The sequence below is a fragment of the Paramormyrops kingsleyae genome, chromosome 2 (genome assembly GCF_048594095.1).
Source record: "Paramormyrops kingsleyae isolate MSU_618 chromosome 2, PKINGS_0.4, whole genome shotgun sequence".
In the NCBI taxonomy this organism is placed as follows: domain Eukaryota; kingdom Metazoa; phylum Chordata; class Actinopteri; order Osteoglossiformes; family Mormyridae; genus Paramormyrops; species Paramormyrops kingsleyae.
In genome coordinates, this window is record NC_132798.1 from 4,041,094 (window position 1) to 4,060,731 (window position 19,638).

General features: G+C 46.5%; 1 protein-coding gene across 1 annotated transcript in view; it reads left to right on the forward strand.

Annotated features, from left to right (window-relative positions):
• cacna1ba (calcium channel, voltage-dependent, N type, alpha 1B subunit, a) overlaps positions 1-19,638 on the forward strand; it is a 153,757-nt gene that overhangs the window by 123,054 nt on the left and 11,065 nt on the right. Inside the window, exons 33-43 of the mRNA XM_072703813.1 lie at positions 1,572-1,688; positions 2,018-2,083; positions 2,817-2,908; positions 6,699-6,849; positions 7,336-7,463; positions 10,036-10,132; positions 13,011-13,116; positions 14,804-14,911; positions 17,851-17,969; positions 18,948-19,087; positions 19,458-19,587. Of these exons, the coding sequence (XP_072559914.1) occupies positions 1,572-1,688; positions 2,018-2,083; positions 2,817-2,908; positions 6,699-6,849; positions 7,336-7,463; positions 10,036-10,132; positions 13,011-13,116; positions 14,804-14,911; positions 17,851-17,969; positions 18,948-19,087; positions 19,458-19,587 (1,254 nt within the window). The remainder of the gene's footprint in view (positions 1-1,571; positions 1,689-2,017; positions 2,084-2,816; positions 2,909-6,698; positions 6,850-7,335; positions 7,464-10,035; positions 10,133-13,010; positions 13,117-14,803; positions 14,912-17,850; positions 17,970-18,947; positions 19,088-19,457; positions 19,588-19,638) is intronic.

The following is a 19,638-nucleotide window of genomic DNA, read 5'->3' on the forward strand; positions in this document are numbered from 1 at the left end:
TCTCGATTTTGTGGTTGTGCTATTAAAAAATGATGATGGTTTTTAATAGACTGCATTCTGAGTTTGAAAGGTTTTAATGTCACGTATGTCCGAAATGGCGCAACAGGGTGCCGTTGATGACTATCTGAGCCGTCATCGTGCCATTTCTCTGTTGTTCAGTTCCTGTTTTCCTGTTCACAGCTGTGACTGGGTAAAGTGTGTTTTCTGTCTCTGGGTTTTTTATGTTTCATGTGATTGTTGTTGTTGTTTTCTTCTTCTTTTCTCTCCTTCCCTCTTTCACCACTCTTCCTGTCACTACATCTATCTACCTTTCTTCCGTTTTCACTGTCTACACTCAATCTTGGCTGCTGCCTGTCGTCCCGCCTAATCACCTAACTGGTCTCCCTTTTAGGCGTCGGTAAGTGACTCTCTGCCTCTATGTCTCTTCTTAGTCCTTGGGCTCCCACCCCCTCTCAGATTATACAAACCACACACATACAGAACATCTGCATGTCATCTTTCTTTGTTACATAATCATGTAAACTAATACTGTAGTTCCAGGTAACTTACTAAAGAGTACCCGTAAAGAAACATATTCAATATTGGTTTATACTTTTAACGTGAAGTTAATGTGATTTTAAAAAAAATGACTGTTAAGTAACTTAGTATCTGACATTTATCACCTGAATGTGAATTCGAATTTATACCAAGTTTTTTGATGAGGTCTCAGGGAAACTACACATATTCTGTTCTAATGATACGTACACACATACACAGACACACACACACACACTATGTTTTGGTCTAGCTGAGATGCTGATTAGGGTTTTAATGCAGAATCCTTTTATCATCAAAATCAATTCATTGCACATTAATTCATTAGTCAATGGATTAAGACAATAATCTGTTCATCCTGTGATTTTTCACTGTGTAAAAGAAGTTGCTTCTTGGCAAAAGCAATATTGTAATTATTGTAAAATGACTGCAAATGTTTCATTTACTTGAATCTAATCAATATAATAATTCCCTAAATTAACAGTTCAATGAAGGTTAATAGAGAAATTCATTTACATAGTTAACTGTCAGATCAGAGGAATGCTATATATATATCAAACCAAAATATTATACTACATTGACATTAATAAATATACAATACAACCTATATATATATCAAACCAAAATATATACTACATTGACATTAATAAATATGCAATACAACCTATATATATATATATATATATACTGTATATATATATATATATATATATATATATATATATATATATACTGTATATATATATATATATATATATGTATGCATTTTTGAACTTAATATTGTTAGAGGTGTTCGGGAACACCAGATATTGACAGCAATAGGTTACAGGTGCAGGGTATGGTGTCAAATGCATTGTTTGGGAAATATTGTGTTATTTTTTGTGTATAGAGCATAGAGCGGCATTCATAAAACTTACACCATCTTGCAGTGATGCCGGTTCTGGGTTTTGCTGTGGTTCTGTTAAGCCCTGAGAGATGCCTGCGGTCACACTCCGCTTGTGTTCGGCCCTGAGCGACGGCTGCGCTTCTTCCCACAGCACAAGCTGATCAACCTGAGCTTTCTGAAGCTCTTCAGGGCGGCCCGTCTCATTAAGCTGCTGAGGCAGGGCTACACCATCCGCATCCTGCTGTGGACCTTCGTGCAGTCCTTCAAGGTCAGTATGAGCTACTCATCCCATCCCACAGGTCCCTGACCCAGAAAGGTGTGACCAGAACCTACACAGGGATCTCCTTCTGTTTATATGGAACATTAGTTAAACTGTCTGTTTGTGTAATTGGGTGGAATGTTAAACTATGTAAGCTGATTTGTATATAATGACAGGATTTAACAGTAATTATGGACGAGCAATCAAACGCTGGCAAGGACCAGTATGTGAGCGGCCGAAAGCACCATCTGCACAGCCGAGCTGCCGAACTGAGGTTTGCTCTGATTCTTTTAGACTCGGACCTCTTTCTTTGATCGCTCTGTCTATCTCCTCCCCAGGCCCTTCCGTACGTCTGCCTGCTGATCGCCATGCTCTTTTTCATCTACGCCATCATTGGGATGCAAGTGAGTGAGAGACATTAACAGAGGCAGTAACATAGACGGAACGATAGGCGAGAAAAGGTGGCAACAGGCTTGTCGATGAGGACACCTAACAGCTGTCACCTTGATTTGGGGGCAGTTCGGCGCGATGGAGGGCTCAGTCAGATTCAGAAAAGGAAACAGTATGTTCTTTCATTTGCGATACTTAAATAAGTAAATAAGGTTAGGGATTGACTTCGAGAAGCATATTGGAATGACGCAGGAGAATTTAATGACTTCTATAAATCAAAACAGAAAAAACATTGACTTCCAGCCACAAGAAAACATGCCGGCCACATTAAGCGAAGCATTTTAATTGTTTTGTTCTCAGTTAGAACACAGTTGGTAATCATTTTGCTTCAACGTTCATATTTGTTGTCACACAATCTGACCTTTTGCTATGTACATTTGTAATTGCTCCCGAACATTGTAAGCATAATGTATCAATGTTTTTAGCCAAAAGGCTGCACGTAAATATGTATTTATACGGAAGCTATGAGAAGGAAGTTTCCAGGGTTAATTATGTTGAGTAAATTTTGCCTGATGGATGAGTTTTCATCATGATTAATATATCTCACTGAGTAAATTGGCATAAAACCATAATCGATCATTTTGCTGTATCTTGTTCCAGTGTAGTAGACTTTGAAAGTCAGCAATCTGGGCTTTGGCCCACTGTCTGTAGCATGGTGCAGAAGCACAATCTATCCCTCTGTTCCAGGTGTTTGGGAACATCGAGCTCAATGAAGATACTGCCATCAACCATCACAACAACTTCCGCACGTTCCTCCAGGCTCTCATGCTGTTGTTCAGGTACACTGAGAACCTGGCTGTTATGATCACGAGCAGCACGGATCGGGGAAGCAGGTGCACGGAAGCCAGGGATCGGGGAATACGGAGTTTAATGTCCAAAAACACAGAGCACGCAACAAAACAACATCACAACGTCAATGACCGGACTGGGGATACAAACGGGAACGCGGACTAAATACAAGAGACAAGCTAGACTTAACAGGACACAGGCGATCACAATTAGGGCTGAACACAAGGTAACGAGGTGGGCGTGGCACACATCAGGAGCGGACGGAGCGGATCATGACAGAACCCCCCCCCAAAGGCGCGCACACCGGGCGCGCCCGAGAGGAGGCGACGGACGGGACGAGACCGGGGAACAAGACCTGGAAGACAAAAGCAAAAACATCAACGAGACACTGGAAACAGGACAGAGACACAGAACAGGAACAAGGACCAACAGAAAGACAGGACCTGACAAAGAACAGGAAACGCAGACAGGCAGACAGAGAAAGGAGACACAGAGGGGACAGAAAACGGAGGAACAGGACGAGGAGTGAACACAGGAGACACTGAGGGACGAGGAGCAAAACCCAGAGGGACAAAGGGACCAGGAGGGAATGGAGGAGACACAGAGGGACGAGGAGCAAAAACAGGCGGGACGGAGGGAAAGGGAGGAGGAACCAGGGGAGCCCGAGAGAGCCCAGGCGGGCGAAGGGCAGCGGCCGGAGGGACCGCAGGCGACAGGGAGGAGGGAGCAGGAGGGAACCACACAGGGGCCAAGGGAACGGGACGAGGGAGAGACGGAGGGGACACGGAGGGAGCAGGAGGGAACACCAGCGAAGGCAGGTAGGAGGGGAAAGCCGCGGCAGGCGACGGCGCAGCCGGAGCCGGCGAAGGCGCCGTCCGACGCCCCGCCGAAGCAGGGGGGCCCCGAGGCGACCGACATGGAGCCGGAGGCGACGCCGAGGACCGGCACCGAGGCACCGGGGGGGGACCCGGAGGGGACCACCGACCCAGAGCCGGAGGATCCGCAGGCAGCCACCGAGCGACAGCTAGGGGCCGAACGGGCGAGCCAGGGGGCAGGGCGGGCGGGACCCGGGCCCGACGCAGGTGTCCCCGCCCTTTCCGGGAGACCGATAGGCGGGGACCTGGCCGGGGTCTCTCCCACCGGGGTGATGGTGGAAGAGCCACAGGGGAAGCCACGGGGGCAGTCACAGGGGAAGCCACGGGGGCAGTCACAGGGGAAGCCACGGGGGAAACCAAGGTCATCCCCGAGGGGTCCCACTCAAGCTCCCCCTCCGACTCCATTATGGAGGGAGGAGCATCAGGGCAGCAGTCCGGGACCTCCTCGGAGACAGGAGCATCGGGAGTCGTGGGGGGCTGAGCTGAGCGCTCAGGGGCCGCGGGGAGCTCAGGGGCCGCGGGGAGCTCAGGGGCCGCGGGGAGCTCAGGGGCCGCGGGGAGCTCAGGGGCCGCGGGGAGAGCGGCGGCAGCAGGCGTGGCCGCGGGCAGAGCGGCGGCCTCAGGCAGGGCCGCGGGCAGAGCGGCGGCCTCAGGCAGGGCCGCGGGCAGAGCGGCGGCCTCAGGCAGGGCCGCGGGGGTCACCGGGGGCACCTCAGCAGGCACGGGGAGCACTGGAGTCACGGGGAGCCCTGGAGTCCCGGCCTCAGGCAGGTCCGCGGGCAGAGCGGCGGCCTCAGGCAGAGGCACGGGAGTCACCGGGGGCGCCTCAGGCGGCGCGGGAGTCACCGGGGGCGCCTCAGCAGGCGCGGGAGTCACCGGGGGCGCCTCAGCAGGCGCGGGAGTCACCGGGGGCGCCTCAGCAGGCGCGGGAGTCACCGGGGGCGCCTCAGCAGGCGCGCGGCCAGCAGGCACTGGAACCACGGGGGGCGCTGCAGGCGGCACAGGAACCACGGGGGGCGCTGCAGGCGGCACAGGAACCACGGGGGGCGCTGCAGGCGGCACAGGAACCACGGGGGGCGCTGCAGGCGGCACAGGAACCACGGGGGGCGCTGCAGGCGGCACAGGAACCACGCGGGGCGCTGCAGCCTCTGGATCCACGCGGGGCGCTGCAGCCTCTGGATCCACGCGGGGCGCTGCAGCCTCTGGATCCACGCGGGGCGCTGCAGCCTCTGGAACCACGCGGGGCGCTGCAGCCTCAGGAACCACGCGGGGCGCTGCCCGCGTCCGAAACCGTGGAATCCGCGGGATCGCGTCCTTAACGGACCTGGCCCCTTTAAGGGCCAGGCGTGTCCCGGTGAAGGGGCCGGCTGGCTCAGGCTTGGCCAGCGAAGCGGCGGGCAGACGGACTTCGGGCGTCCGCCTAGGCGAAGCGGCGGTGACGTCACCCGCGAACACCGCCGGGTGGAGAATCGGGTAGGGATTCTCCCAGCGTTCAGCAGGGCAAGCTGCGGAAAGGGAGACAGCCCCCAAAAAGACCTCCTGCGCGTCTTCCCGTCCTCTGCCTCTCCGCTTCTTCCGCGTTCTTCTCCGCGCTGAGGTAGGCGGAGGCAGGGGCACCACGGGCAGCTCGCTGTCTGGCAGCCCGCAGTCCAAAGCGACCTGCCTCAGCGATACCCTGGCAACCCCCTCCCGAAGCTGCCGCACGTTTTCGCGCACCTCCCCCGCAAGGTGCGCGTCTCCGGGCAGGGACATCTTCTCTAAGACGTCCCTGCTCCGGCTGGCTATAGCCCGAAGCAGGGGATCCTCCTCGACTTCGGGCTGGGTGAGCCAATATAACACCTCCTCGGTGAGGTCGAGAAATTCCGCCTCACCGATCTGGGGCGTCTTGTGGAGGAGTCCGGTCATTCTGTTATGATCACGAGCAGCACGGATCGGGGAAGCAGGTGCACGGAAGCCAGGGATCGGGGAATACGGAGTTTAATGTCCAAAAACACAGAGCACGCAACAAAACAACATCACAACGTCAATGACCGGACTGGGGATACAAACGGGAACGCGGACTAAATACAAGAGACAAGCTAGACTTAACAGGACACAGGCGATCACAATTAGGGCTGAACACAAGGTAACGAGGTGGGCGTGGCACACATCAGGAGCGGACGGAGCGGATCATGACACCTGGCATGTCCATCCACCTAACCCTAACCAAAGGGTTCGTGATCAAAGTGAGCCGTCCTGGTGCAGATATAAACACTTCTAATGTAAGCTAATGAAAAACTGTCAGGATCATACAGTCTGTACAAAATTCAGCCCTGGCTGCGATGGATGGCTTGCACTCAGGAATTAACTGGCATAGACTCACCATTTTGCACTGTGCTAATAACCCCCCCCCCCATCTCCGTCTCCTACACGTGCAGTTGAAGAGCTGTTTGAAGGCTTTATGGAGTTGTTCATGTCTTAATGGTCCAAAGCCAAGAATCGTCAATGGCGTTTGAACTGATGTCTTACCCTGCTCAGGGGTTTGGTTAGGGAAGTCTGGATCCCGGGTATCGCCGGGCACAAGGTTGGGGTACACCCTGAATGTCATGCTGGTTTGAACTGTTTTGTTTTATTTTACTGGGGATGTTAATGCATTTCAGTTCAATTCAATTTATTTTTATGTAGCACCCTTTACAACATTGTATAATTTTTGCAAAAGGAAATGAAGTTAATGACAATAATAAGGATTTACTGGCCTCCCATCCGGGGTCCTCCCCCCAGACCAGGATGAGTGTTGGGAGGTGGTTGGACAAAATCTGGATGTAGAAGTTGGGTTTCCTGGTTATAACAGAGTGCACGGCTGCTCTGTGTCCCCTGTGTCCCTTTGTCCCCCGTGTCCCTGTGTCCGCATGCTACGTGTCCTCAGGAGTGCCACCGGGGAGGCCTGGCACGAGATCATGCTGTCGTGTTTGAGCCATCGGCCGTGTGACGTGGGATCGGGCACGACGGGCAGAGACTGCGGCAGCGACTTTGCCTACTTCTACTTTGTCTCCTTCATCTTCCTCTGCTCCTTCCTGGTTCGTTCTGCTCACACACACCCCCCCCCCCTCCCCCGATGGCCACACCTCCCACCCGTGGCGTCGCCATGGTGAACACATGACACGTTACTCTAGATTCACCCTCGTGTCTTCGTGTCACACGTGTCACCAAGTGCAGTTCTGCCGAGCTGCCACTCGGAAACGCACTGCGGATGTGTTAGAATAAACGTAACTGTATAAAGGTTCTGCTGTTTATACGAATGATTCTTTCTCGTTTGGTCAGGCTGATGGTCTGTGTACCTTAGCTGTTTTACTTCCCACCTGTCCCTGTATAACAATGGCTGCCCGATAAGCAAATTCAAATGAATAATACATTGACAGCACATTCCAGTGTATGATTTAAAGGGACATTGTACTTCGTAGTCCTTTTTATCCAGGTTGCTTAGAAGCTTGTGCTGGAATACTTTTGGCGGTGATTGAAATTCTCTCCAGAAGCCAATCGTTTCCTCCTGACGCGTTTCCCAGATGCTGAATCTATTTGTGGCCGTCATAATGGATAATTTTGAGTACCTAACCCGGGACTCCTCCATACTCGGGCCCCACCACCTGGACGAATTCATCCGTGTCTGGGCTGAATATGACCCTGCGGCCTGGTAAGTACTCTCTGCTCCAGCAGATGGCCTTAGGATTCCCGGTGGTGCTGGGCGGGGCTTGGCTTTAAGACAGGTCTGAGATTATGAAACCCCTCCTAAGTGTCTTCCTGAGCTAATACACTCAAACGCAACTGGTTGTGTAATGTAAAAGTGTTGATTTTTTAAAATTGTCGCCTTGATACACTAATGCTTCAGAACTGACAATGTCACATCAATCAAAAAGAGTATTTCTCTAGGTCCCCACTGCTTTTTGATAATGTAAAAAATCTCAAATTAAAATTATATCTGTAATATTCTGCAATATATTGGAATTAGGAATTGGGCTGGTTTAATGACCCTTTCAGCTGCCTGCGTTATATAACACTACTCTGCTACACAATATATATACTGTAATGATTTATATTATTCATAGTAGACAGACTGGTTACTTTGGAAGATAATAATAATGAACAATACACTGGGTGGGGAAAAACAGATCTTGATTAAATTACTTTTTTTTAATCATATGACTATTCTTATTAATATATGAAATCCCATTACCTAAAGGAAATCCTTATCACCCTTATTTAAATCTCAGGAAGGAAATAATCTCCCAAAGTGAATCATAATTAAATGGGAAATTTTAAATATGGGGAAAGATCTCAGGAGTCTGTCATTTTTATCTAGTATATACTGGCTCCTTTAGTTGCCATGGTTTGAACATTTTATTACAACACGTCATTAGCAGGAAGTCAATAGGCCCGCTTCTGATCGACTTTAATTTATGCGTGTGGAAACTTTCCCAGCCTCCAAGTGAAATTTTTTTGCTAGTGAATCTGGGGCCTGATCCCTGGTCAGGTGACTTGTTGCATCAGTCTGGTTTAAGATTAGGTGCAGCCTTGCCGCTGAGGGTAATGATCTTTCTCTCTCAGTATTCATGTCGCATTTCAGAGTGTCCCTTTCTTTCTCAGACAGCTGCTTCAGATGCAGCGGAGATACTACTACTTTGAATAACAGACATACTGATTGCAACAAATGCGAGCACTGTGTGCATTATAAAACAATTCTGGTTTTGGTGGGGACACACGCATCACAGAGCGGGTGATCACAATTATTCACTTCTGCAGTCAGAGAACTATATCTTTCCCCCTCATTTACAATAACATTTAAGTGAATGAAGTGTTGTAATCAAATCTCTCACTTACCCCAAATGTTCTTCATGATAATTAAATGAAATATCTTTCCATATGAGTGACGCTTCACTGGTGAATATTCAGTGACATGGTACATGAGACATGCTTAACATGGCCTGTGCTTTTTGGAGTCCCGCCCTTTCAGTAGTAAGGTTTGAATTCGATCCTTCCCTGCAGCTAAATGTACCCCTCCTTACATTACACAAATGGACATCGTGTGCTTTTGAAATATGTATACTTCCCTTGTTTTAAAGATACTGTCATTTAATTGGAATGGTCGAAAACTACTTTGATATCAGTACATTGGCACCAGACCAATAAGCATTTGGACAAACGGCCCTTTTGTCCATCATTGGGAACTTCAGTCGTTACTGTATTTCATAATTGGACTGACGTCAGTGTGGGAAAGCTGGAGCGCTGAGCATTTTGGGTTTCCTGTACCTTGAAACCATCAAAGCTGAAAGTGTTTATCAGGTATTTAAATTTTACTCTCTATTTTTGTTCACTGTGCAGTTCAGTCTTTGCCCGAAGTCTTGTTCTAAACCTACCTGTTCTTTTTGCAGTGGACGGATACGCTATAAGGATATGTACAATTTGTTGCGCATTATCTCGCCTCCCCTTGGCTTAGGAAAGAACTGCCCTAATAGGGTGGCATACAAGGTTTGCAACACCAGACATTTCCTCCACTAGGGGGCTCTATAGACATATGCCCAAGACTTAATTTTATGACTATGCTTCAATGACTGACCCATGAACTAGCACCTGTCCTACCAATATGGCTGGCTTGTGGGTAAAGATGCCTTATTGGACACAAAGCTTTCAAAGTCGCGTTCAAACTCTATTTGGCCGGAGCAGCCAAACCGATTAACCGCTTTTCCGCAAAACTGCAACTGTTTGAGAAGGTATTTTTTTCAGACTGTTTAAAAAAAAGCATTAAGACTATTTAATTTTGGGCTAAAAAAAACTTGCGAGTACTTGCGCTAGAAAGCAGGGACTTGAATTTCATTTGACGTTTGCAAGCTTTGTTTCCAAGCACCTGGTAATCGCCCACTGATGTCTCTTAGCATGCAAAAGCAGACATCTTAAGAACAAGGCAACCATTCTGTCACCCTCTACATCCAGTGTGTCCTCACTCAGACCTCCTTATTCCATCCCATAACCTTCCTCAGGGATCAGAACACTCAAGCTCTTCCTCTTGAATTTTAGGATCCATCCCTGTCCAGTCCGGACAAGAATGGCATCCGTCTCCATGCTTCTCCTGGAAATCTAAATAACTCAGATTTCTGTTTTTGTTTTGTTTGTTTTTCTCCTTTAATTTGTTTCATTTTCTCCCTCTGTTCTCTCCTCTCTCTCTAAATCCCCATCCTTATCTGTTTGGTTTGGTTTTCACCTCCCTGAAGTGGCCGCATCAAGTACCTCGATATGTATGCGATGCTGCTCCACATGCCCCCACCTTTAGGTTTGGGAAAGAAATGTCCGCCAAGAGTCGCCTACAAGGTAGCCGTCCTTTGCCACTCCTGTGTCTCTCCTGCTCCCTCATTGGCTTACAGTCCGGCCAATCCCTGTGCTCTGTTGTGGCGGTCCTCCCCTTCTCCTCATTTGTTCTGTTTTGCCACTGTTCTGATCTTTTGGATGTAGCCTTGCTTTGTTTTTCAATTCACCCAGCAGAAACTGAGGTGCAGGCAAGTACTGACAAGGTGACGAGATGACGGGATGGGGGACCACCCCGATTAAACAATGAAAGGCATCTTCCTATTTGGATCAGAGAGGGATGTAATTTTAGGGGAATTATGATGTTCCGGGGAGTTACTTTCAGCTGGAGCTTCTTCTCTGCCAAGACGGAGTGGGAAACATTTCTCTGTGTTTACCTTTAATATCGCTGAAGATCACTTTTGAGAGTCTCCTGACTTGTGACCTCTGGTTTGCACTGAAGTTGCTGATCTACATTGAGACTTGAGACTTTTTTTTTTTTTTTTACAGTGAAGATGTTTTATTGCCTCCATATGATTACGCAGAATTATACCCAAAGACATCTTCAGTTTAAAATACAGCTCCCCATTAAAAGACAACTTAATTTAATTATCTGTAGATTGAGGCAAGTTTTCCCCTCTCATCTCTGACTTCCCAGTTGATCAAATATCCACCGATTCCACATCTGCTGCAGACAGACCTATTTTCACTTCTAATATCAATCAATTCTTTTTTTCTTTTTTTGGATTTCTCATTTTATTTTTGGATCTCTCCACTAAAGTCCCCCTTCAATCAGACTTCCATAGCACTTCCCATAACCATGACCAAAGAATTTAAGGAAAGAGAACTTTTTTGTCACGGTGGCTTAAGCTGGCATAATGGAGGTGCTGTGGGGGGCTGGATTGAAACCCACTTTGAGTGAGCAGTATTTCAGCAAAAGCCTTTATCTTTGACACTGAGTTGGGATTGTTCTCTCTCTCTTCTTTCTGGTTCCATTGTGGCTCCCCAGTGCTTTGACCATCATGGGTTGTTCTCTGTGTCAATTTGTGTATGTGTATGACTGATAGAGAGAGAGAGAGAGGGGCAGAGAGAGGGTATTTGTGTTCTGTGTTTGGCTCGTCATGTCTTGCGTCTTACTCTTGCACTGCCATACACACGCACATGTGCAGTTTGCTGTCTGTGTACAAGGGAGCTTATAAATCTGTGCGGCTTTGATGTAGATATAAAAACGTGTACGCATCTTTTTGCAGTGGAAATAATGTTTGCTTAATCAAGGGGAGATGCATCTTTCTAGACTAGTTTCTACCATATTTGTTCTTAAACAGTCTCCCTGGGGAGCACACTGAAATGTGTAACGCCGCATTAAACAGTCTCCCTGGGGATCACACTGAAATGTGTAACGCCGCATTAAACAGTTTCCCTGGGGAACATACTGAAATGTGTAACGCCGCATTAAACAGTCTCCCTGGGGAGCACCCTGAAATGTGTAACGCCGCATTAAACAGTCTCCCTGGGGAGCACACTGAAATGTGTAACGCCGCATTAAACAGGCTCCCTGGGGATCACACTGAAATGTGTAATGCCGCATTAAACAGCCTCCCTGGGGAGCACACTGAAATGTGTAATGCCGCATTAAACAGTCTCCCTGGGGAGCACACTGAAATGTGTAACGCCGCATTAAACAGGCTCCCTGGGGATCACACTGAAATGTGTAACGCCGCATTAAACAGTCTCCCTGGGGAGCACACTGAAATGTGTAACGCCGCATTAAACAGGCTCCCTGGGGATCACACTGAAATGTGTAACGCCGCATTAAACAGTCTCCCTGGGGAGCACACTGAAATGTGTAATGCCGCATTAAACAGTCTCCCTGGGGAGCACACTGAAATGTGTAACGCCGCATTAAACAGCCTCCCTGGGGAGCACACTGAAATGTGTAACGCCGCATTAAACAGTCTCCCTGGGGAGCACACTGAAATGTGTAACGCCGCATAGGACATTTTGGAGGTGTAAAGTTACAGACTTGGTATCTGTCTGGGAGGTGGTATTCTTCATTATTGTACTATGAGTGCTCTGTTGGCTGGAATGACAACAACATCTCCAGGAATCACAGTACAGAACAAGCAAGGAGCCTTCTTTTGTTTTTTTTCGCATTCCTGTTCAGCAGATGGAGCAAAGCACCATCATATAAAGATAAAATAAATGTCTGTTTTAATGATATTATAGATTATCTGTTGTCCTCTTGCCTTATATATTATTTCAAGATTCAATCCATCTGCTATGGCAGTGTTTCTCAATCCTTGGGGACCCCTAGATGATCTAGATGAGAAACACTGGTCTAGATTTAGCAGCAAGTATTATTAATCTAGAATGCATGGTCTTCATGGTTTAGCATCTGCAGTTTGTGCTCCTGAGCTTGTTCTGTTGTGCATCATGATGGTTATGCTTGCATGCCAACTCTCATATTCCTCTGTCTCTCACCAGTTGCACTTACTCTTACAATCAGAACGTTCTCTCACTGTCTGCCTTGGATGTGAATGCAATTCTATCCTCACCTCCTCCACCTGAATCTAAAGAACCATTTTGTGTGCAGGGGTGGGATAAACTTGTACAGTTAATAAACTTGTACAGTTAATAATAAATAAATAATTAAATAAATAAGAAATCAACCAACAAATCACTGTTGTACCTAATTTGCTAGATGAATCCATTAGACCAACCTGAGTCCAGCACACTAAGTCCAGAGAATGTTGGTGTAGCAGAACTTTAGCAAAACATAGTCAAACAGTGATTGTGTCCAGCACACAGATGGTTCCTCCACGCGTGACTGACGGAAGTTCAGTGGTCAGTGCCTAGTTGTGTTTAAGTGTCTTCTTCTTCTACCCCAACCCTGGTTCCTCCTCAGCGGCTGGTGAAGATGAACATGCCCATCGCTGATGACAACACTGTGCACTTCACCTCCACTCTCATGGCCCTCATTCGCACTGCTCTGGAGATCAAGCTGGCCTCTGGTGAGTTTCCTCTCTTCCTACCTCACCCTTTTTTTCTTTTGCTATAGAATTTATCTGTTCTGCCACAAACCCTGATTAGGAGCCCTTGCATTGTTTGGCAGACAGTTTGATCCGGGGTGTTTTGATACAAGAATGATGCCGTTTCAGTCCTTGAAGATTGACTGTCCAAAGAGAGACTGTTAGCCACTTGATTGGTGGGTAAGATTGTGCAAATTTGGTACGGAAGTTTGGCATGGAAGCAGAATGTGCAATAACTAAATAGATTTAGGTTCAGGGTTATGAGCCCAGTGTTATTACTTCATTTGACAGACCCTGTCTTAGGCTGTGAGGAGCCCAGATGGTTCAGCAAAGAACATAGTTTTTAGCCTGACTGTTCTGGTTTTAATGCTGCAGAACTTTCTGGCAGAAGGTCTTAGAGCAGAGAGGTTGTGAGAGGGGTTTGATGGGTCCATCCGGCTGTAAACAGACAGAGGTCCTTCTCAGCTCAGCTCTCCGGCTCTCACACAGATGCTCATTTGCTGCTTCTGACTTACGATTGTTAAGTAGCTATGCTTCAGTCCCATTTGTACTCATTAGAGGAGGCTGCGTCTCATTTGCTGCCGCAGAGAAGAATGTGGACGCCGTGGGCGGGTCTCAGCTTCACTGCCCGGCCCCTGCTATTGGCAGGTGGCAGTTCAGTCTCAGTCATCTCTGAAAGGTCTACAGAAAATCACTCTGAGCTGAATTTTTTTCAGAGAAGTAACAGTACAAAGAACGTGCATCTGTGCGTCTGTACAAGAGGATGCGAGTCAGTGCAGGTGTGATGGCTTTGCCCTCCGAGACCCCATGAGTCAGAGTCACGCAGAGAGTCAGAGTCACGCAGAGAGTCATGATTATGTAAAAGAGAAACTTGAGCACCTGGTTACACTGAGAGATATTTTGATGGATTTTTAAATGGTTTGGGAGAAGAAAATGATGTATCATGAACTCAACAGTTTTATTCTGCAGCTTAATTGGTAACGCATTACATTAACTACAAGTTCATAATGCCTTTATGATGCATATAAACATTTCTAATGCATATAAACACTTTATAATACATATATAACATAATGCATTCATTGAAGATTCATAAGCAGCATGGATGTATACATACCTTGGCAGCTTTCAAATACATTAATAACAAACACTATATGATTATAACAGACATTATAATCATATACTTTTTGCTATTAATGTATATTACATCTGATAAGGTGTCTTAGGATGTTACGGTGTACTTACATGCTTCTTATGAATGTTCTATGAATGCATTATAAAGGCGTGTGTTTTGTAAAAGTCAAAGTAAGTGGGGGAGCTGCTCAAGTCTGCCCTGAATTTATTCACAGAATCACACGGAAGAATGAAGACATTTTTCAGGTTACATGATTATTGATTAGCTGTAAAGCTTCCCTTCAGCTAAAATTCAGGTATTTGCCTTTTCAGCAAAACAAAGTTCATTAGTTGTTGTCCCAAGAATCTGATCTAGACCAATTTGCTGCCAAGTGTTAAAGAAATTATTACAGAAAGGGTAGAGAGGTTACCTGCGAATATCGAATGTGCTATATTGGGAGAGTGCTAATTGATCCCTGTACAACACTGTAATTAGCTGGGCTGATCGTCTTGGCTTGAGGCCTGATTGTATTGATCGCTGTGCTTTTCCCTCCAGGGATCGTGGCACAGCGTCTCTCAGATGCTGACCTGAAGAAGGAGCTTGCTACTATATGGCCAAGTCTGTCCCAGAAGACCATGGACCTGCTTGTCACTCCACACAAACGTAATGCTAATTTGCACAATACTTCTGACCATTTAGACCAGAGGTCTTAAAGTTTAATACGCCTGTATCATTTTTAACATTGTTTTTCTTTTCTCTTTTGGCTTCAAAAATAATTCAGGTGGCCTTCTTGGTAGAGGATCTCCCAGCGAGTGCTCCCTAGGTTATCTCAGTTTGAGACCCCTGATTTAAACCCAGCGAGTGCTCCCTAGGTTATCTCAGTTTGAGACCCCTGATTTAAACCCAGCGAGTGCTCCCTAGGTTATCTCAGTTTGAGACCCCTGATTTAAACCCAGCGAGTGCTCCCTAGGTTATCTCAGTTTGAGACCCCTGATTTAAACCCAGCGAGTGCTCCCTAGGTTATCTCAGTTTGAGACCCCTGATTTAAACCCAGCGAGTGCTCCCTAGGTTATCTCAGTTGGAGACCCTTGATTTAAACCCAGCGAGTGCTCCCTAGGTTATCTCAGTTTGAGACCCCTGATTTAAACCCAGCGAGTGCTCCCTAGGTTATCTCAGTTTGAGACCCCTGATTTAAACCCAGCGAGTGCTCCCTAGGTTATTTCAGTTTGAGACCCCTGATTTAAACCCAGCGAGTGCTCCCTAGGTTATCTCAGTTTGAGACCCCTGATTTAAACCCAGCGAGTGCTCCCTAGGTTATCTCAGTTTGAGACCCCTGATTTAAACCCAGCGAGTGCTCCCTAGGTTATCTCAGTTTGAGACCCCTGATTTAAACCCAGCGAGTGCTCCCTAGGTTATCTCAGTTTGAGACCCCTGATTTAAACCCAGCGAGTGCTCCCTAGGTTATCTCAGTTTGAGACCCCTGATTTAAACCCAGCGAGTGCTCCCTAGGTTATTTCAGTGTGAGGCCCCTGATTTAAACCTTGTCAGTACTGAAATGAAACACTATATTGCTTGAAATAGTTAAGATCCAAATTGAAAACTACAACCACATTTATTCATGCACTTCTTGGTTGGGTTCATACGGCACTACTCTTAATAAACTTGTAAGTAGACATTCACAAGCTTGTAACCACTGAATGTTAGAGCGAGGTATTAGCTATGCTTTGTAACTAGTTGAGTACTAAACTGGATATTGTCTCTACCTGCTGGTTCTGTGAGCCTGGCTTCTCCCTCTGTGTCCCATTGCAGTCTCACTACATAAAGCATCTACAAATAACCTCCGCAGTCGCTCCCAGCATCTGAGCTATATTTGCATTCTCCTGTGCCTCCCCACCTCAAACACTGCAGTCTCACTCCTCATGCACCCCTCCCAGGGTTATCCTTGGACACACCTAGACAATACTGCGGTCACACTGACATCTAGTGGGTGTACATAGACAACAGGTTTAACTTGAGGATTTTAGTGCACAAGATGTCCTTACACTTGCTGTACAAAATATTCACTGTAGCATATAACTGTGTGATAAACTTCCATGGTCATCCATTGTGTGGCAGTGGTGGCCTCTAATGGTTAGGGATATACGCTAATTGAAAGATTGCGGATTCGAATCCCTGACCAGCAAAGTACCACTGAAGTACCTGGAGCAATGTCCTGCTCCCTTGGTGCTGAATTCGCTGCCCCCTGCTATGTTGGAGCCACATCTCACCAGCACTGCAGTATATATAACCATTTGGCAACCATTGGCTCTCTCGTATTCTTTTAAGTTTTCTACTAAAAGCGCAGATAAAAGGATTAACTGCAACAAGAGGACTTTGAAACTCAAATTAAATTTTGCATTGCTGTTCTCCTAACCTGATCATTTTAATGTGCACGTGTACACATTCATACAACCTGTTTAATAAGAATTAAACTAATATGCTGTTTCAGTCTTTCTGCAGAGTAGCGTGAGATATTTGTGCTTAGAATAAGTAGCATTTACCCAGCTCAGTGCCCTTCGGCTCTGAGTAGTGTCTGAGTAATGTCGGCTCCTTATTATTAATCGTATGTTGGCAAACACCGGCCCAGACTACACAACGGCTCAGCCAACACCTGATTCACCTTGATGCTGCGCCGGATACTAACAGCTGCTAACTGCCACGTCGCCAACAGCGGGAGCAGAAATGTAACAGACGGTGACAGTTTTAAGGGGAGATGCGAGAGTCTCATGACTCCTCCGAGATGGTAAAGGGATACTTAGTGGATTTGGTGCTTGGAAGAAGGGGCTTTAAAACTCTTTGGATTTTACAGACTGCGACAATAAAACGCCTCAAAACTGCGATTTCAGCTCTAATCCGCCAGAAGACCCTACAAACTGAACATGTTTTCTTTGTTAGCTGCCCTGTGTAGACAGGGAAATTTTTATTTATATATATATTTTTTTTTAGATTTGTCTTGTGATGTTATGTTTATTTGTCTTAATGCTTGTCTCTTGTGGGTTTTTTTTTTTTGTATGTCTGAAAAAACCAAATAAAAAATACATTGACTAAAAAAAACAAATCAGCTAGGAATTGCAGGTGGCTTGCCCTCCTTCAAAGACGTCCAAACATCTACATCTCACAGCTATTTCTAAAGTACCAGAATTTCATGCTTAATTACTTTTTGTATGTTTTTCCCTTTAGCAGGATCTTCAGTGTTTTATTAAACCATATGTCTTCTTTCACCGTTCTGATTTAATTCCTTGTTGAGAACAAAACTATTACCTTTGACTGTCTTGGTACAACAAAAGCATTTGCTGTTAATATATTGATAAATATTTTTTCTTCTTAGGTGTTAGATTGTGTAAAGTTAAATTAGTATAGAAAATGTACATGTTTTATCCTTTAAACTAAGGGAATATTAGTGATAGAGTTGTGTGTGCAGGCGGTATTTGTAAAAGTTGCACGTTTTAACCACTGAAGTGATATCCAGTTCTTCACACAGATGAAGAATTGCTCTTCTTATACCCTGTGCCACTAGGCATCAAGCTCTGACAAAACCTTTTCCTTCTGGTTTATCCTGGTAGCCAATGAGCTGACAGTGGGAAAGGTTTACGCAGCCCTGATGATCTTTGACTACTACAAACAGAACCGGGCCCGTAGGCTGCAGCAACAGCAGCAGCAGCAGCCGATCCCCGGCTCACAGGTAACCTGGCAGGGCTCCAGCCCAAAGGATTCTGGGAAGGCTGAGTTTCCATCAGTGCATCCAGCTTTGATGTCTCACACACTCACATGCTGCCTAGTAGTTGGAAAATGTGTGTCTCTACAGATATTGGGGTAAAGTTGTCTTCAAATATTTTTTAGGGGAATTCAAGTTTATATATTTCATAAAATATGCAATGTGCATAATGAATAAATAATTAGCTGGACTGGGGCAGCACTGTGGTGCAGTTAGCACTGATGCTTCACACCTCTGGGACCAGAGTTGCAGTCTCTCCCGTAGCTCCATGTTCTTCCCATGTCATCGTGGGGTTTCCTCTGTGTAGCCCAGCTCCCCACGCACAAAAGAAACCCCGACATGGCTTGGTGCCACATCCTAGTTGACCCCCAATGCCCTACATGGAACAAGTGTTTACAGAAGAAGGATGGAAGTAGTGGGACTGCAGGCGGTTAAGAATGTCTGACTTACAGAAAATTCGTACTTAACAGGCTGCCAACAAGCCTATTATATTAAACGTTTGGGTGAAATACAACGGTTCGTAGTAACAAAGCCACAGGCCACTTTGTCACGAAAACATTGTGTGGTTTCAGTGGTTCAGGTAAAGTACAGTGCTGCATGTAATTACTTTTATTATTACTACATCCTTCCTCTTCTTCTTCTTATTATTATTATCATTATTATTATGATGCATCTCATAATTATTTTCCCGCCTTCCCTACAAATTCGACTTAAAGGCAGGCTAAGGAAATAGATCTCGTTTGTAACCTGGAGACTTGCCTCTATCTTATTTTGCACAATTAAACAAAAAGCACAGTCAGCTGACAGTAAAAGGTAAATTACAAGGTGCGTCCAGCAGAGTCTGTTAGCACTTGGCACATGGGCGACTTGTGCAGAGGAAAGCTACCCAGCTGTTAGGCTTTGGCCCTCTTCCCATGAGCCCCCCCCCCTCTCTCCCACCCACAGAGCAAAGTGAGCGCCCTCTTCAAGCCGATCCTGCCCTTGGCTCTCATGCAGGACCAGGAAATCCCTGCCAGCAACACTACGTGTCTGCCTGAAGCCCAGATCCCGCTCACCACCACCTCTCTGAACAATGGTGGCACGATGTGAGTACCCAGCAGGGGGCGCCACACCAGTGACTCCCTGGTAATAACCACATGTACACTCTACACTCTCCATCAGCCGGCAAGAAGGACATGACACCGCCATTTACAGTTTATGGTTTCAATTTGCGATGTAATCACATTAATCAAAGCCCATTACTGAATTACCTTACTAATTAACTCTCAAGACTGTTAAAATGGAGAAGGAAGCTGTAGGTTATCTAGCGGTGTTAATTCGGGAGACATACAGAAGATACAACTGCACAACTGCCATAAAAACTTTGTTTGCTGAGCGTGTGTGTACACGCGCATGTGTGTGTGTGTGTGTGTGCGTGTGTGTGTGCGTGTGTGTGTGTGTGTGTGTAAAACTTAGGCAAGGCCCAGGAAGTGCTGCCAAAGATTCTTGGATTACGGATAAACTGCCAGAACCTCCACGAGCAAAAAGTAAGAAGAAGGATCAAAGGGGCCAATCAGAGGAGGTGCCAAACGCAGCCAAAGCTCAGGTAGACAAAGGCGGCCATTTTGCCTTTTCGCCACACATTTTGTGTGTCACA